Consider the following 12,953-nt stretch of genomic DNA (forward strand, 5'->3'; position numbering starts at 1 on the left):
AACATATCTACGTTCTAAGTGGTATTAATGTTATCTCTTAATAATAACAAATTGAAGAACGGAAATGAGTACTTCAAGACACTGATCGTCATCCCACAATGATGCTTTTACTCGTCTTCCTTTCTTTAACATCTCTGGTTTTTGGTGAGTTTTTTTACAATTAACACAAATATTCTTGGAGCTGCTTCAGGTTTTAACCACGATGGTCGAATTGTTGGTGGTGCCGACATCTCCATTGAGAAGATTCCTTACCAAGTCTCTATAGAAATAAATGGTGATCATCATTGTGGAGGCTCCATCATATCTCCTAACTTTATAGTCAGCGCAGCTCATTGTTTCTACCAGTATAATTAACTTCTTTCAATGAATTTTCTGTCCTAACTTAGTTTTACAGAATAAGCGAAACAAACGTTACAGTCCGTGCTGGTACCACAACACGCGAAGCTGGTGGTACAGTCGTCAAAGTAAAAAAAATCAACAACCATCCCGACTTCAGCGAAGACATTATAGATTACGATGTTTCAGTCTTGGAACTAGAAACGCCACTAGATTTCGGTCTTTCCATCGCTCAGATTGCGCTACCGAAAATGAGTACAGTGTGGCCTCCAGGTACCAAAGCGGTTATAAGTGGATGGGGGCTTCTTGATATTTACGATCTGCAACTACCCGTTAATCTACAGTCTGCTGTTGTTGAAACATTCGATCAACAGTATTGTGTTGAAACGTACGGTAGTGATATTACAGAACGTTTGTTCTGTGCTGGATTAAAAGAAGGTGGTGTCGATGCTTGTACTGGTGACTCCGGAGGTCCTCTACAAATTGATGGTATTCTAGCAGGAATCATCTCTTTGGGAGATGGGTGTGGGACCTTTATTTATCCAGGAGTTCATACAAATGTTTCGATGGTTTTGGACTTCATTCAGACCATCACCAAGCAGTAATTATTACATTTATGACCACCGATTAGATCTTTGTAATCAGTTTTTACTAATACAGTAGTTCGCTTGTATCGCTTTTGTCTTTAACACTTGGTTAATACCAAGTCCCTTATCTAGATTTTTAATAGGTTTCCAATAAAAGAAATAGAAACATATCTACGTTCTAAGTGGTATTAATGTTATCTCCTTAAAAACAACAAATAGAAGGACGGAACTGTGCACTCCAAGACACTGTCTTATCGTTGCCTTGTCCAAATCCCCAAATTCGATGACACAATGATGTTTGTACTCCTCTTCCTTTCTTTAACAACCAGAGTTTTTGGTGAGTTTGACTTACAACTAGCATAATTCTTGTAGCTACTTCAGGTTTCAACCAGGATGGCCGAATCGTTGGTGGTGACGACATCCCCATTGAGAAGGTCCCTTACCAAGTCTCTATAGAAATAAATGGTGGTCATGATTGTGGGGGCTCCATTATATCTCCAACTTTCATAGTCAGCGCAGCGCATTGTTTCCAACAGTAAAATTAATTTCATTTAACTTTCTGTCCTAACTAAATCTTACAGAATAAGTGAAAGAAACGTTACAATCCGCGCTGGTACCGCAACGCGCGAACTTGGTGGTGAAGTCCTCAACGTAAAAAAAATCAACAACCATCCCGAATTTAGCGAACAGACCATAGATTACGATGTTTCTGTCTTGGAACTAGAAACGCCATTAGATTTAGGTTTTTCCATCGCTCAGATTGCGCTACCGAAGAAGAATACAGTGTGGGCTCCCGGTACCAAAGCTCTTATAAGTGGATGGGGGCTCCTTCATTATGAGGATCAACAACTACCCGTTAATCTACAGGGTGCTGTTGTTGAAACAATCGAGCAAAAATCTTGTGTTAAAGCGTACGGTGATATAATTACAGAACGCATGTTCTGTGCTGGAGTAAATGGAGGTGGTGTTGATTCTTGCAGTTCTGACTCTGGAGGTCCTCTACAAATCGATGGGATTCTAGCTGGAATCGTCTCTTTTGGAAGTGGGTGTGGAACCCCAGGATATCCAGGGGTTTATACAAACGTTTCGGTGGTTTTGGACTTCATTCAGAGCATCACCAAACAGTGATTGTCACTTTTATCACCACCGATTAGATCTTTGTTATCAGTTTTTACTAGTACTGTAGTAAAATACAATAAAATTGATTGTTTGTGTAACTTTCTTTGACAATGCGGGTCCTCATCTTCGTGTCGCTTTTGTCTTTAACACTTGGTGAGTGTGCTCTTTTACACTTCAAAAATCTTCTTCTTAGCAACTCCAGATGCCCGAATCATCGGTGGACACAACATTACCATCGACCAAGTCCCATACCAAGTAGCTGTAGAATATCGCGAAGCCCAACTCTGCGCCGGTGTTATTATAGCCCCAAAATTCGTCCTTGCCACAGCCGAGTGTTTAATAGAGTACGTCCCCTTTTGTTATTCTTACCACCTATTCTAATACCTTTAACAGAGCCGCTGAAGAACTTCTCAAGATCCGCGCCGGTACCACAACCCTTGAAGAAGGTGGTCAACTCCTTCCAGTAAAAAAATATTACAACCACCCAAACTACTCCACAGAGCACCGAAACTATGATGTTGCCGTTATCGAACTTGAAACAAACATAGAATTTGGTTTCTCTGCAGCTCAAATAGCCCTTCCTACAAGAACAACATGGTGGTCTCCTGGTACCAACGGTACTATAAGTGGATGGGGCGTTTTAAGTTACGGTTCTCGTGAAAAATCCTCCGTTTTGCAGGGTGCTACTGTGCAAATCGTTGAACGCGCTTTTTGTGAGGAAGCGTATAAAACTCTTCTTAAAGATGGAATGTTTTGCGCTGGAGTTCTTGAAGGAGGGATCGGGCAATGTACTTATGATTTTGGGGGGGCTTTACAGATTGATGGGGTGCTCGCAGGGATTTTCTCCTTTGGGTGGGGGTGTGGGGACGGGGCGCGGCCAGATATTTACACTAATATTAGTCTAGCTTTAGATTTCATAGAAGATGTTACCGGTCTTTAATAAAAGCATTAAACAAAACACTTTATCAGTGTCACGCCACCGCCACCGATTAGATCTTTTTTATCACTTTTTACTCTCACATTGAGTCATCATTGTTTTCGTTTCGCTTTTAACTCTTAGTGAGTTGTTAGTATAAAGAAAATAGTCTTTTATTCATCAACTTAGAAAACAACAAAAATAATTATTGAACACATCAGTCTTCAAAATGCGATTGCTCCTCAAACTGTTGTTCATACTGCCCCAACAATCTCATTCCTTTCGGATCAAATGGACTCCTAAGATACAAAGTGGCAGGATACCTCTTGTTCAACACTTCAATCTCATAATTTCCACTCTTCAGAAACTCATCGGTGAGAACTTGTCCTTTGGGGTGCTCCACATATCCAGTACCAATGCTACAATCCAAAGTGTAACCGTAACCACCTCTTCGTAGGTAACCCACGATGGTATCGTCTCTCCAAATAGTTTCCAAACCGTGAACAGGCACGCGATCTTGTAAAGTGAAGAAAACTCGTCGTTTCTTCACTCCATTCGCCTTCATCTTCTCCACGTGTTGTTTGCCTAAGTATTGACCATCTTTACGACAAATCATTTGTAAGTTGGCTTCCACGGGATTATCATTCATCCTAAGATCGCAGTTCCAAAGGTGGTACCCTTTCTCAAGACTGCAAGAGTACAAAGCGCGGAAGCCTGCGTGTTTCAGTTCGAAACCGCGACCAGCGTCTATAACTTTGTTGTAGACAGGGACGCAACCGCTGAAGGGAATGTGAAGTTCATAGCCCAGTTCTCCTATAAAACTGACTCTCATGGCTCGGCAGTCGTAGCCGCTGACTTTAATAATGTGAGACATGCCTGGAGGGAACTTCTCGTCGGTTATTGGAGTTTCAGTGATGGATTGAACAAGTTCCCGACTTTTAGGGCCTTGAATCGAAAGGACTCCTAGTTTGTCGGTGATGTCAGTGATGACCGCCTTGAACTTCTTCTTGTTCATTTCTTTCCGGAAGTGAGAAACGGTTTGGTAACCTGAAGCTCCTCCGGCTACGATGTAGTAACCCTTACCCTGCACAAAACGTTAGTTGAGTTCAAAGTTAATTTAAACTACCTTGAGGATTGGTCCAACGAGGGTGCCTTTCCCTTCTTGCAGAGGAGTGACAGTAACATCAGCCTCCACTCCTCCTTTACTGTTAAGCGCACAGGTGTACACCACACGCCCTGGTTCTTTATCTGTGTCGGCGGTAAACAACCAGTCGGCAGCTTCTTCAGCATCAGGACCTGTTAAATACAATTTGGTGAAGTAAGAGAGATCGAAGAGAGCCACGTTGTTTCTTGCAGCCGCCGCTTCTTCCCCAATCTATAAAGAACGACTTAGATTTGAATTAAAAGAATGAGACTACGAACAAGATCGTGGTGTTTTGAAAAACCAAAAGTGAGATCTCCTTCTAGTTCTTTTTCGTATCTTTTATCGGAGTTGTCGACGTGATCATAATAACCACCCCAATCGTAACCTCTGACGGGGGCTGTCCGGTCTTTGATGAAGTAACCAGGTCGCTCCCAACCTTGAGCTTGCTCCATCACGGCGCCGCTGGCCACGAGAGCCTAAAAATGTAATTTTGTTTTGCATCACCTTTGATCACGATTATTTACGTCTATCACGGAACTTTAACCCCGAAGAAGTAAACAAGACGTCTTTAAAATGCAGTGATAACAACAAAACGACCTCTCACCTCATGGAAAGGATCAATTTTGTGGTTTCGTCCAGCTAACGGCTGATCGTGTGGATAAACAACACTGTAATTCTTAGCGTAACATTCTTGACTAGTTTCAGTGTACCACGCTTTGTCCGTTCTTTGAGTCGGCGTGAATCTTCGTATATCGTAGTTGTACATGGGAATATCCGGACGCCCTTGAGTGATCCAGATGGCTAATTGTTCAGCACAGCCTCCACTCAAGTTGATTCCCAAGGAATTATAACCGCAGGAGTAGTAAAAACCTGGAAAATATCCCCGTAAGTTGAGGGTTGCGCTGGAAAAAACACAAACCTTTGAGTTTGGGGTCTTCACCCATGATGGGTTTGTGATCTGGCGTGAAGCTCTCCGCCCCACAAATGTTGGATTTGATGGGAACTTGTCCAAAAACCGGTGCTATGTCCATCGCGTTCTTTATATGCACCTCGAAGATATTCATATCCAGATCAAACAAACTAAATTGGAAGTCTTTCGGCATGTCTTTGATAATTTCCGGGTTTTGTTCGTACCCTCCTAGATAGACAGTCTCTCCTTGCATTCTCATATAAACCGACCCATCATGGTCGCGAATATTCGGCGTGTTCTTGGCTTCGGGTATCGTATCAGTAACAATGTAAGCATGCTTCATGGGCACCACAGGGACGTCTAAACCGACAAGCTGAGTGATGTTCCTCGCCCAAACTCCAGCGGCATTGACCACACAACTTGTTTTTATACTTCCTTTGTCTGTTTCGATTCCTTCGACTCTTTTAACAGTCGAGGATGAATCCACCAAGATTTTCGTAACATCACAGTTTTCAATAACTTTAGCTCCTCTTGTGGTGGCTCCTTTTATCAACGCAGCACAGTACATTGTGGGATCAGTATGACCATCACCTGGAGAGTACAAAGCGGCTTTGAATTTTGTCGGGTCAAGCATGGGGGAAAGCTTGGAGGCTTCTTTGGACGAAATGACGTGACTTTCGATGTTTAGATAGTGGCCGAAGGTGTGCAGGCGTTTGTATTCTTCGACTCGATCCTAAAGGGAGAAAATTAATTTGTGCTTGGCCTTCGAACGGAACTCTTATCGCAAGTCAATAAACTTCACATTAAATAGACTCTGAACCCAAAAATATTGATAATTTACCTCTGTTTTGGCGATGAAAAGGCCCCCATGGCTAATCCACCCGGTGTTCAACCCCGTCTCCTCCTCCAAATTAATCAAAAGATCCCTCGTGGAATTGAGGAGTCTGACGTCGGTTTCGTTGGGCCTCAACCTCCAACACAGAGCACTGGTGTGCCATGTCGTCCCGCTCGTAATTTTGGCTTTTTCCAGCAAAAGCGCACTGACGCCTCTTTTGGAAAGATGGTACAAGAGACTACAACCGGCGACGCCGCCGCCTTACCACTCATTAGTTCGATTCTTAGTTAAAGCTCTCTTACTCACCAATTATCACAACATCTGCTTGTTGAGGAAGATTGTTTTCAGTGCTGTATTTTAACACTTGCTGGAGTTTGAGAGATTTTGATTTCAAGACATTGCAACCGGTTAGTCTCAACATGTTCGCGTTTACAAGTTCATCGAAATGGTGTGCGTCCTGCGCTGGATAAATTGACTGTGATTAGAAGTGTTTATTCTCGTAACTCTGACCCTAAGTTATTTGTTCAAACTATTAATTGTCCATTATCGCTCGTGACGCTTTAAAATACTTCGTATATTTGGACGAAATCTCACGACTTGTTTGCTTACTGTGTTTATATTGAGCTTATCGTGATGACTGATAGGAGGTAACTCAAGCGGTTGTTATTACTTCTAGAAGAGTATCAGTTTGGGGACTGAAGAACTATTTTTCCTATCACAATTATTGCCAACATTGCTGCTTAATTGTTTTGTTGTTTATTATTATCAGTCACATGTAGATTTCGTACCAAAGAAGTTTTTTTTTGGACACGAGTTATGAAAGAATGTAGAAACATTCAAATTAATGTGACGTTATCGCTGTTTACGATGCTTAATCTAATCAAATGGATGTGGGACTGCTTGGTACATTAAAGGTTAAATTACTTAGGTAATCATTTGAAGTTAAATATAAATCATGGTCTATCTAATTAACAAGAAAAAAACAAAACAAAGAAATAATTGCAAGATTGTTTACATCAATCAAATTTTATCACTAAAGTCTATAAATAAATATATGTAGTTCTATTGTGTGTTAATATGAGATATTACTTAATTGGAGTTATTATTAAAATAAGCACCCCACGCCCTCATAAAAATTAACTTGTTTTGGTCAAAAATTAATTCTAAAAGGCACTAAGAACTCGTTTTATTAATTCCAATATGTAACTTATTTTATGACTTTTTTATCAATTCTTGATAAATTTAATTATTATAACTGTAAAGCCAAAAATATACAATAAAATCAGAAGCTGTTTTCTAAATTTTCCTTTCTAGAACACATTTAAAACCAGAGTAATTAGTACCAATTTTAATCGCCATAAAAGTATCAGAAAAAGCACTAGTTTACAAATTAATTTTTTTTTTGTATCCCTAGATTAAATTATAATTTTCTGGTGCGGGGGCCCACTGTGATCACAAAAATCCATTGGGTATAATTTTATCACGAAGAATTTGATTAAAAGCAACTTTTTTTAATAACTTTAATCCATATATCTGATGCGAAGCAAAATATTGAAAAACCCCCCTATTCAAAAAATCGCAGTAGGCTGAGTTTGCAACTTACAGTAAGCGTAGTAGTCTTAAAAGATGCACCATATGGCCTTCTATGATTGTGCTAAAATTCAAAATTTTTCTCCAAAAATAAACCGAGATATGAGCTTTTAGTCAATTAAGAGAGACACCCTGTATAAGTGAAGTGATATTTTAATAATTTTTTTTTTGTTTTCAGTTTTGAATTCTGCTTCTTCTAGATTTAACCCTTTTTATCGTGGGATATAAAACCTTGTAAACTAGTGAATTAATTAGGGTCTTTAGATCCTTTAGATTATGAAGCTTCTACGTCAAAACAAAATAGAGCAACTTATTAGTCTCTACACTTTTTTGTCAGTAGATTTTTAAAACTGCGGTTATTTATAAAACAAAAAAAATATCTAACGCATTATATATTTTTTATAAAACTATTCTCTTTACTATAGATTGCTAATATACTAGGCAACCAGTAAAACACAAATGTTATCTTCTATTATTTATGTCGATAGAAACTGAAGTCTTCTTTTGCATTACTCCGAATTCCCCCCAGTTCGAATGAGTTTAGCCGTGGGCGTTTAAATATTCACCATTATTAAACATCTTAATCAACCACATTTCGTTAATTTTTGCCCCTTGTTGGTTAAATTACCGATTTCAAGTCACAAAACTGCGAAAAATGTCCCCAATCTCGTCACTTCACCAGCCCGAAAACTTAACCTGCAAGCTTTGATGTTTTGCCGTCATTCACCTGTCAAACTTGATGAGAGAATTCCCAAAAAGTTCTATTAAAAATGTACCAGAACGCTTGCGGGGCCGCAGCTGCAAGTGCTGGAGGTTGTGTGGGGACAGAACGTGATTGCCACAGTTTAATCTCCAAAGAACCTGCGGTTCCAGCGATTGAGCACGATTACAGCGGTTTTGACATAGTTAAAGCCACTCAGGTGAGTCTCGACTTTTGTAAAATTAGTGCTTAACGTCTTGTTCTCAGTATGGTGCTTTTGCAAGAGTGAAAGAGCTGGTGGACGCTGGCTATGATGTCAACCAAAGAGACAGTGAAACTGTTACACTCCTCCACTGGGCGGCTATCAACAACCGCAAAGATATCATCAAGTTCTTCATTGAAAGAGGAGCTGAAGTAGATGCGGTCGGGGGCGAACTTAGCGCGACGCCCCTTCATTGGGCCACGCGGCAAGGGCATTTAGATGCTGTAGTTATTTTAATGAATGCTGGCACTGATCCTACACTTAGAGACGCTGAAGGATGCTCGTGTATTCATTTAGCGGCGCAGTTTGGGCACACCGCACTCGTAGCTTATTTTATAGCAAGAGGAATTAGTCCTGATTTAGCTGATAGAGCAGGGATGACACCTCTAATGTGGTCTTGTTGGAAAATCTGTAGTTTGGATCCTACAAGGTTGTTATTGACGTTGGGGGCCTCCCCGAATATAACGGATCAGCAAGGGAACACTGCTTTACATTGGGCCATATTAGCTAGAAATACTTCAGCAATATCCACACTTATACTTCAGGTAGAGGGAAATTAGATGGGGGACAAGGTGGTGATGGTCTTTTGCAGGGACAAGCCAGTTTAAATGTACCTAATCATCGAGGAGACACGCCGCTGTCGATGCTACAAACCCAATTAGGGGCGATCTGGATAGGGACGAAAGTCGCTGAAAGGATCAAAGAGGCTGTACACAACGGCCATTCTAGGAATATTTTAAATAAAATTACAAAAGACAAGGTGAGGTTCTCAAGTTTGTTTTGTCATCACCTGAAACTTCTTTTCCAGCGATTGCGTTGGTGGTGCATGGTTGGAACACCTTTCATGGCGTTTTACATCGCCGGTTCTATTCTAGGCACAAATTTAATAATCTTAATCAAGCTCTTTATGTTAGTCTGCTTATACATAGTGTTACATTACGCCGGTCAAATTTTATACGACGATAGACTAATGGCACTTCTACCTCTAAGTATTTATTTATCAACAAAACTATGGATGTACTTCACATGGTTCATTTACATCATGCCAGTCACCGGCATATTAACAACCGGCGTCTTCCTCAGCAGTTCAGGTATCCTCTGGTACTGTTTCCTAAAATCATGGCTGGGGGACGCTGGCGTCATATCAGCATCACAACAATTAAGATTTCGGGTTGGTACCCCCAAACCCAATTCACATCTAATCAAATCAATTCCAGACTATAATCGAATTAGCAGAACAAGGCTCCGGCGGCTTCGAACCCTCAACGTTCTGTTCTTCATGCCTCGTCCGACGACCACTGAGGTCCAAACATTGCTCAGTATGCAATACTTGTGTTGCAAGGTTCGACCATCACTGTCCATGGGTTGCAAACTGCATAGGCGCTAAAAACCACAAGTACTTTATTGGGTTCTTAGCCAGTTTAGTTATGATGTGTTGTCAGATGTTGTACGGCTCCGTGAAGTTCTGGCAAAACCAAAGCACCTGCAATGTCACCACTTCTGAAGGCTACTGGAAGTTTGTGTTGTCCATTGGTCAGTGCGACACGTGGGTCGCATGGGTGGCTGCGAACACTCTCTTCCATTGCGTGTGGGTCTTCATGTTGCTCATATGTCAGTTGTATCAAGTAAGATTTTGTACTGTTTATTTCTCAGTGTAAAGAAGAACATTTCAGATATCGTGTCTGGGAATGACCACCAACGAACGCATGAATCGTGGTCGCTACACTTACATCTTGAGCAACGGGGGTAAAAGTCCCTTCTCCAAAGGACCGGTGAAGAATCTTCTCGAATTTTTCGATTGCACGTGTTTCGGGTTATTCAAACCAGAGAACAAGGATTGGTTGACGAGTTACGAGTTGGACAAGAATATCGAACACCAACCTCTGTTGAAGAACAAAGAGAATTTCCAATACGTGTAAAGTTAGCTCTCTAGGCGACAAACATTCCTTTCCAGTTTCAAATAGTGTATATATTTTAATTGTAAATACGTATTAGCGACACAGTTAAATGATCAAGTACAATAATTGTTGAGCAATTTTTCAGATGTCACGTCTAGTCAATAATTGGGAACGTACTTAGCTCAGAGTAAGTGCACCTAAATTTATAAGTGTAACCACTTCCAGTTCCGTAGATTAGCGGTTTTCACACCATTCTAAATCAGTGTATTTACGGTTGTGGCATGATCGGTACCGGCAAGCTACCAATCACGAGAGTTGGTAAAACTTGATCATTTATTTTTTAATACTTTCGTGTCCTTCCAAGCAATGTCTGTGTGTTTTAGACTGTACATATATAGTTCGGATGTTGCAGTTCAAAATCAAAATTCTAACAATACTGGCTTTTGCTACTGTTCTGATTTTACGTAGGATAGCAAAAACTTGCCTTTATCTTTTCTTTTATCAAAAAGAAGTATTTTCGTATGATGTGCTTGGTGCTTGCTTGCTCTGTGTGTAAGCTTCAAGTGAAAATGAAACGTCACGTTTTACGATACTATTATATTTAAGCACTATTTTGCATTGAATTGTATATTGTACTGTTATATTTTATATGTAATTATTACATTAATTGCAACTGAGCTCGTGTTTTGATAAATCCTACCGAATTTTTACGTTTTTCAAGAAACTGACAAAGGGACTATCAAAGATGGGAATCACAGACTTACAAAAAAAATGTATATGCTGTAGATTTTACGGATTTTACGCCACGGGCTCTAGTTTTAAAATGTTCTTAAATTTTAAACCCCCATATCTTAAGAACCAGAGCCCGTCGCGTAAAATCCTTTCAGGTACATACTAAGGAGATCGTCCCTTACAACATATTTAAAAATTAAAAAGATCCGTGATTCCCATCTTTAATAGTCCCCTTGTGAGACTGATGGAGTTGCGTCATAGCAACACCAATCAAATCGCAACTACTTCGACGCAACCAACTTGAAATTGTTTAAAATTATACACCCGTTGTCACTTTTGACAACTACATTCTTACCACATTATGGAATTTACTTTATACCCTTTACAATAAGTTTTTAGAATGGTGGATGACAGTACCAGTGAGGATTTAAGCACCACCAACAAAGGTGTTAACGTCCACTCTGAATCTTTACCTGCTGCAGTCCATCAATGTAAGTCCCTCCTCGCTCCTCCAAATGCAGTTTTCGTTTTTAGATCAAGAAAGTGAAACTTCTTCCTATTCAAAACCCAGATCCGTAACCCAGATCAAGAATGAAATCCAAACTGTTCTTGATTTGATGGGGACAAGCACACCTAGAATATCTCATGGTAGTGACGCGGACAACGAAGACTCGCACAGTTCAGTGGTAATTCCAAGAAGCCGCCACACATCCATGTCGAGTCGCCGTGGACGATACACAGACAAGCCAACGGCGGTTTCCAAAAGTGTAGAAACACAAGCTACCAGCGCTAGAAATTCCCTCGTTGCTGATATGGGGTCTTTTGAAGACTATGACCGGTCGTGTTGCGACCACACTCGGTTCATTTTACCCCCGGAATGTCTCTGTGCGCAACACGTTACTCCAACCCACTCGAAGAGTAAGTTTGGTCGAACGTGGGTACTTTTACTGGATTTTCCGTAGTTTGTTACTCAACTCCTAAAAGCGCCCCTGTTAAAAGACGCAGCGTCATTCACTGGCTGAAAGAAAAATCCTCCGAACTCAAAATGAAAAAACCGCGGTCGGTGCCTTGCGACCTCTACAAAATCAACATCTGCGGGCAAGTGGACGACCTAGGCGCACCAAAGGTGCCCCCCAATTAACTCCAAACCAACTCTTGTTATTCTGTTCCGCAGCGCGTCGTCTTCGACCTGGTGGAAGGCATCCCTAAACCAGTCTCCACAACAGTGGCCACTAACACCATCCGCAACCCCATCGAGAAATGTAAAACCAACCCCGAACAAATGATTTCCATGTCCAAAAACGAACCCATCACGAGTAGAATCCAAAGAAACATCTTCTACGACAGCGATGGTAATGCCAGAGTGGATTTTTATTACTTCGATCACGGCAACGCCCAGTAAGTTACTCCACCACGATTCGTTGTCAACTTAATCTTCTAGATATTTCCACACCACTGACACTCCTCCGGTTCTAAAGAGCGAGATCATCGCTGAAAAAACTGAGCGTTATACGACCAGATTTTGGGCGGAGTTCTTCGCCTCGATTCACATCGTTGTCTCTTTCTGTGTTTCTTTCATTCTACAGTTATTTAAGTTTCTTTTGTATAGTATAATCCGGCCGCTGGTTGTGGGGATTCTTCAGATGGGGTCGGACTACTTTTTAAAACCTTTTTTGACGACGTTTTTCAATGGGGTGATACAACCAGTTCTAATTTTCTACTATAATATTGCGACTTCTGTGAGGGATTTGTGCGATCCGATAGCGGAAGCGTTCGGTTATTTCTGTAGGGAGATTGCGGTGGTGTTTAGGGCCATCAGACTGTGTACGTATAAGAAAAATGGTAATGAAGAAAGTTGCGGTTGTGATAAGAATAAGAAGTGTGAATGCTGAAACTAGAATACATTAACTATATATATTGAAAA

At 40.8% G+C, this 12,953-nt stretch overlaps 6 protein-coding genes across 6 annotated transcripts; 5 read left to right on the forward strand and 1 right to left on the reverse strand.

Moving 5' to 3' along the window:
* The first annotated feature begins 98 nt into the window (after positions 1-98).
* Positions 99-1,218, forward strand: LOC148170454 (trypsin 3A1-like). Its single transcript, XM_088044286.1, has 5 exons — positions 99-144; positions 191-344; positions 395-937; positions 997-1,006; positions 1,087-1,218. Exons 1-5 carry the CDS (start codon positions 99-101, stop codon positions 1,216-1,218), a joined length of 885 nt encoding a protein of 294 aa, XP_087900412.1.
* On the forward strand, positions 1,215-2,140 carry LOC148170455 (trypsin-1-like). The gene is made up of 3 exons (XM_088044287.1): positions 1,215-1,219; positions 1,270-1,458; positions 1,505-2,140. The coding sequence occupies exons 1-3, from the start codon at positions 1,215-1,217 to the stop codon at positions 2,049-2,051; spliced, it is 741 nt and encodes a 246-aa protein (XP_087900413.1). The 3' UTR covers positions 2,052-2,140.
* A 49-nt stretch (positions 2,141-2,189) lies between these two features.
* Positions 2,190-3,170, forward strand: LOC148170456 (trypsin-1-like; the record flags this gene model as incomplete). The annotated part of the gene is made up of 3 exons (XM_088044288.1): positions 2,190-2,386; positions 2,436-2,967; positions 3,114-3,170. Coding segments are annotated over 3 exons (786 nt in total), but the record flags the coding sequence as incomplete, so codon positions are not given.
* Sardh (Sarcosine dehydrogenase) lies at positions 3,116-6,505 on the reverse strand. Its single transcript, XM_088043675.1, has 7 exons — positions 6,154-6,505; positions 5,854-6,107; positions 5,022-5,745; positions 4,707-4,972; positions 4,381-4,578; positions 4,085-4,333; positions 3,116-4,042 (listed from the first exon to the last, which is right to left on the reverse strand). Exons 1-7 carry the CDS (start codon positions 6,266-6,268, stop codon positions 3,176-3,178), a joined length of 2,673 nt encoding a protein of 890 aa, XP_087899801.1. The 5' UTR covers positions 6,269-6,505; the 3' UTR covers positions 3,116-3,175.
* Positions 6,506-7,906: 1,401 nt separating this feature from the next.
* On the forward strand, positions 7,907-10,974 carry Hip14 (palmitoyltransferase Hip14). Its single transcript, XM_088043776.1, has 6 exons — positions 7,907-8,357; positions 8,405-8,944; positions 8,992-9,159; positions 9,208-9,570; positions 9,617-10,024; positions 10,073-10,974. Exons 1-6 carry the CDS (start codon positions 8,208-8,210, stop codon positions 10,316-10,318), a joined length of 1,875 nt encoding a protein of 624 aa, XP_087899902.1. The 5' UTR covers positions 7,907-8,207; the 3' UTR covers positions 10,319-10,974.
* Positions 10,975-11,401: 427 nt separating this feature from the next.
* Positions 11,402-12,921, forward strand: LOC148170459 (uncharacterized). The gene is made up of 5 exons (XM_088043545.1): positions 11,402-11,520; positions 11,564-11,963; positions 12,014-12,155; positions 12,204-12,427; positions 12,471-12,921. The coding sequence occupies exons 1-5, from the start codon at positions 11,430-11,432 to the stop codon at positions 12,919-12,921; spliced, it is 1,308 nt and encodes a 435-aa protein (XP_087899671.1). The 5' UTR covers positions 11,402-11,429.
* Positions 12,922-12,953: the final 32 nt, after the last annotated feature.

Source organism: Gnatocerus cornutus, chromosome 8 (assembly GCF_029298725.1).
Source record: "Gnatocerus cornutus isolate USDA-ARS CGAHR chromosome 8, icGnaCorn1.1, whole genome shotgun sequence".
NCBI lineage: Eukaryota > Metazoa > Arthropoda > Insecta > Coleoptera > Tenebrionidae > Gnatocerus > Gnatocerus cornutus.

Excerpts from the sequence above, each read along its gene's own strand:
- LOC148170454 (XM_088044286.1), top strand. The coding sequence starts at position 99 with ATGATGCTTTTACTCGTCTTCCTTTCTTTAACATCTCTGGTTTTTG. Across the intron at positions 145-190 it reads TTTAACATCTCTGGTTTTTG|GTTTTAACCACGATGGTCGA; the intron begins GTGAGTTTTTTT and ends GAGCTGCTTCAG. Across the intron at positions 345-394 it reads GCAGCTCATTGTTTCTACCA|AATAAGCGAAACAAACGTTA; the intron begins GTATAATTAACT and ends TTAGTTTTACAG.
- Sardh (XM_088043675.1), bottom strand. The coding sequence starts at position 6,268 with ATGTTGAGACTAACCGGTTGCAATGTCTTGAAATCAAAATCTCTCAAA. Across the intron at positions 5,746-5,853 it reads TTTTCATCGCCAAAACAGAG|GATCGAGTCGAAGAATACAA; the intron begins GTAAATTATCAA and ends TTCTCCCTTTAG. Across the intron at positions 4,043-4,084 it reads TCGTTGGACCAATCCTCAAG|GGTAAGGGTTACTACATCGT; the intron begins GTAGTTTAAATT and ends CGTTTTGTGCAG.
- Hip14 (XM_088043776.1), top strand. The coding sequence starts at position 8,208 with ATGTACCAGAACGCTTGCGGGGCCGCAGCTGCAAGTGCTGGAGGTTGT. Across the intron at positions 9,571-9,616 it reads CACAACAATTAAGATTTCGG|ACTATAATCGAATTAGCAGA; the intron begins GTTGGTACCCCC and ends AATCAATTCCAG. Across the intron at positions 10,025-10,072 it reads TCATATGTCAGTTGTATCAA|ATATCGTGTCTGGGAATGAC; the intron begins GTAAGATTTTGT and ends AGAACATTTCAG.
- LOC148170455 (XM_088044287.1), top strand. Across the intron at positions 1,459-1,504 it reads GCAGCGCATTGTTTCCAACA|AATAAGTGAAAGAAACGTTA; the intron begins GTAAAATTAATT and ends TAAATCTTACAG.
- LOC148170459 (XM_088043545.1), top strand. The coding sequence starts at position 11,430 with ATGGTGGATGACAGTACCAGTGAGGATTTAAGCACCACCAACAAAGGT. Across the intron at positions 11,521-11,563 it reads ACCTGCTGCAGTCCATCAAT|ATCAAGAAAGTGAAACTTCT; the intron begins GTAAGTCCCTCC and ends TTTCGTTTTTAG. Across the intron at positions 12,156-12,203 it reads ACGACCTAGGCGCACCAAAG|CGCGTCGTCTTCGACCTGGT; the intron begins GTGCCCCCCAAT and ends TCTGTTCCGCAG.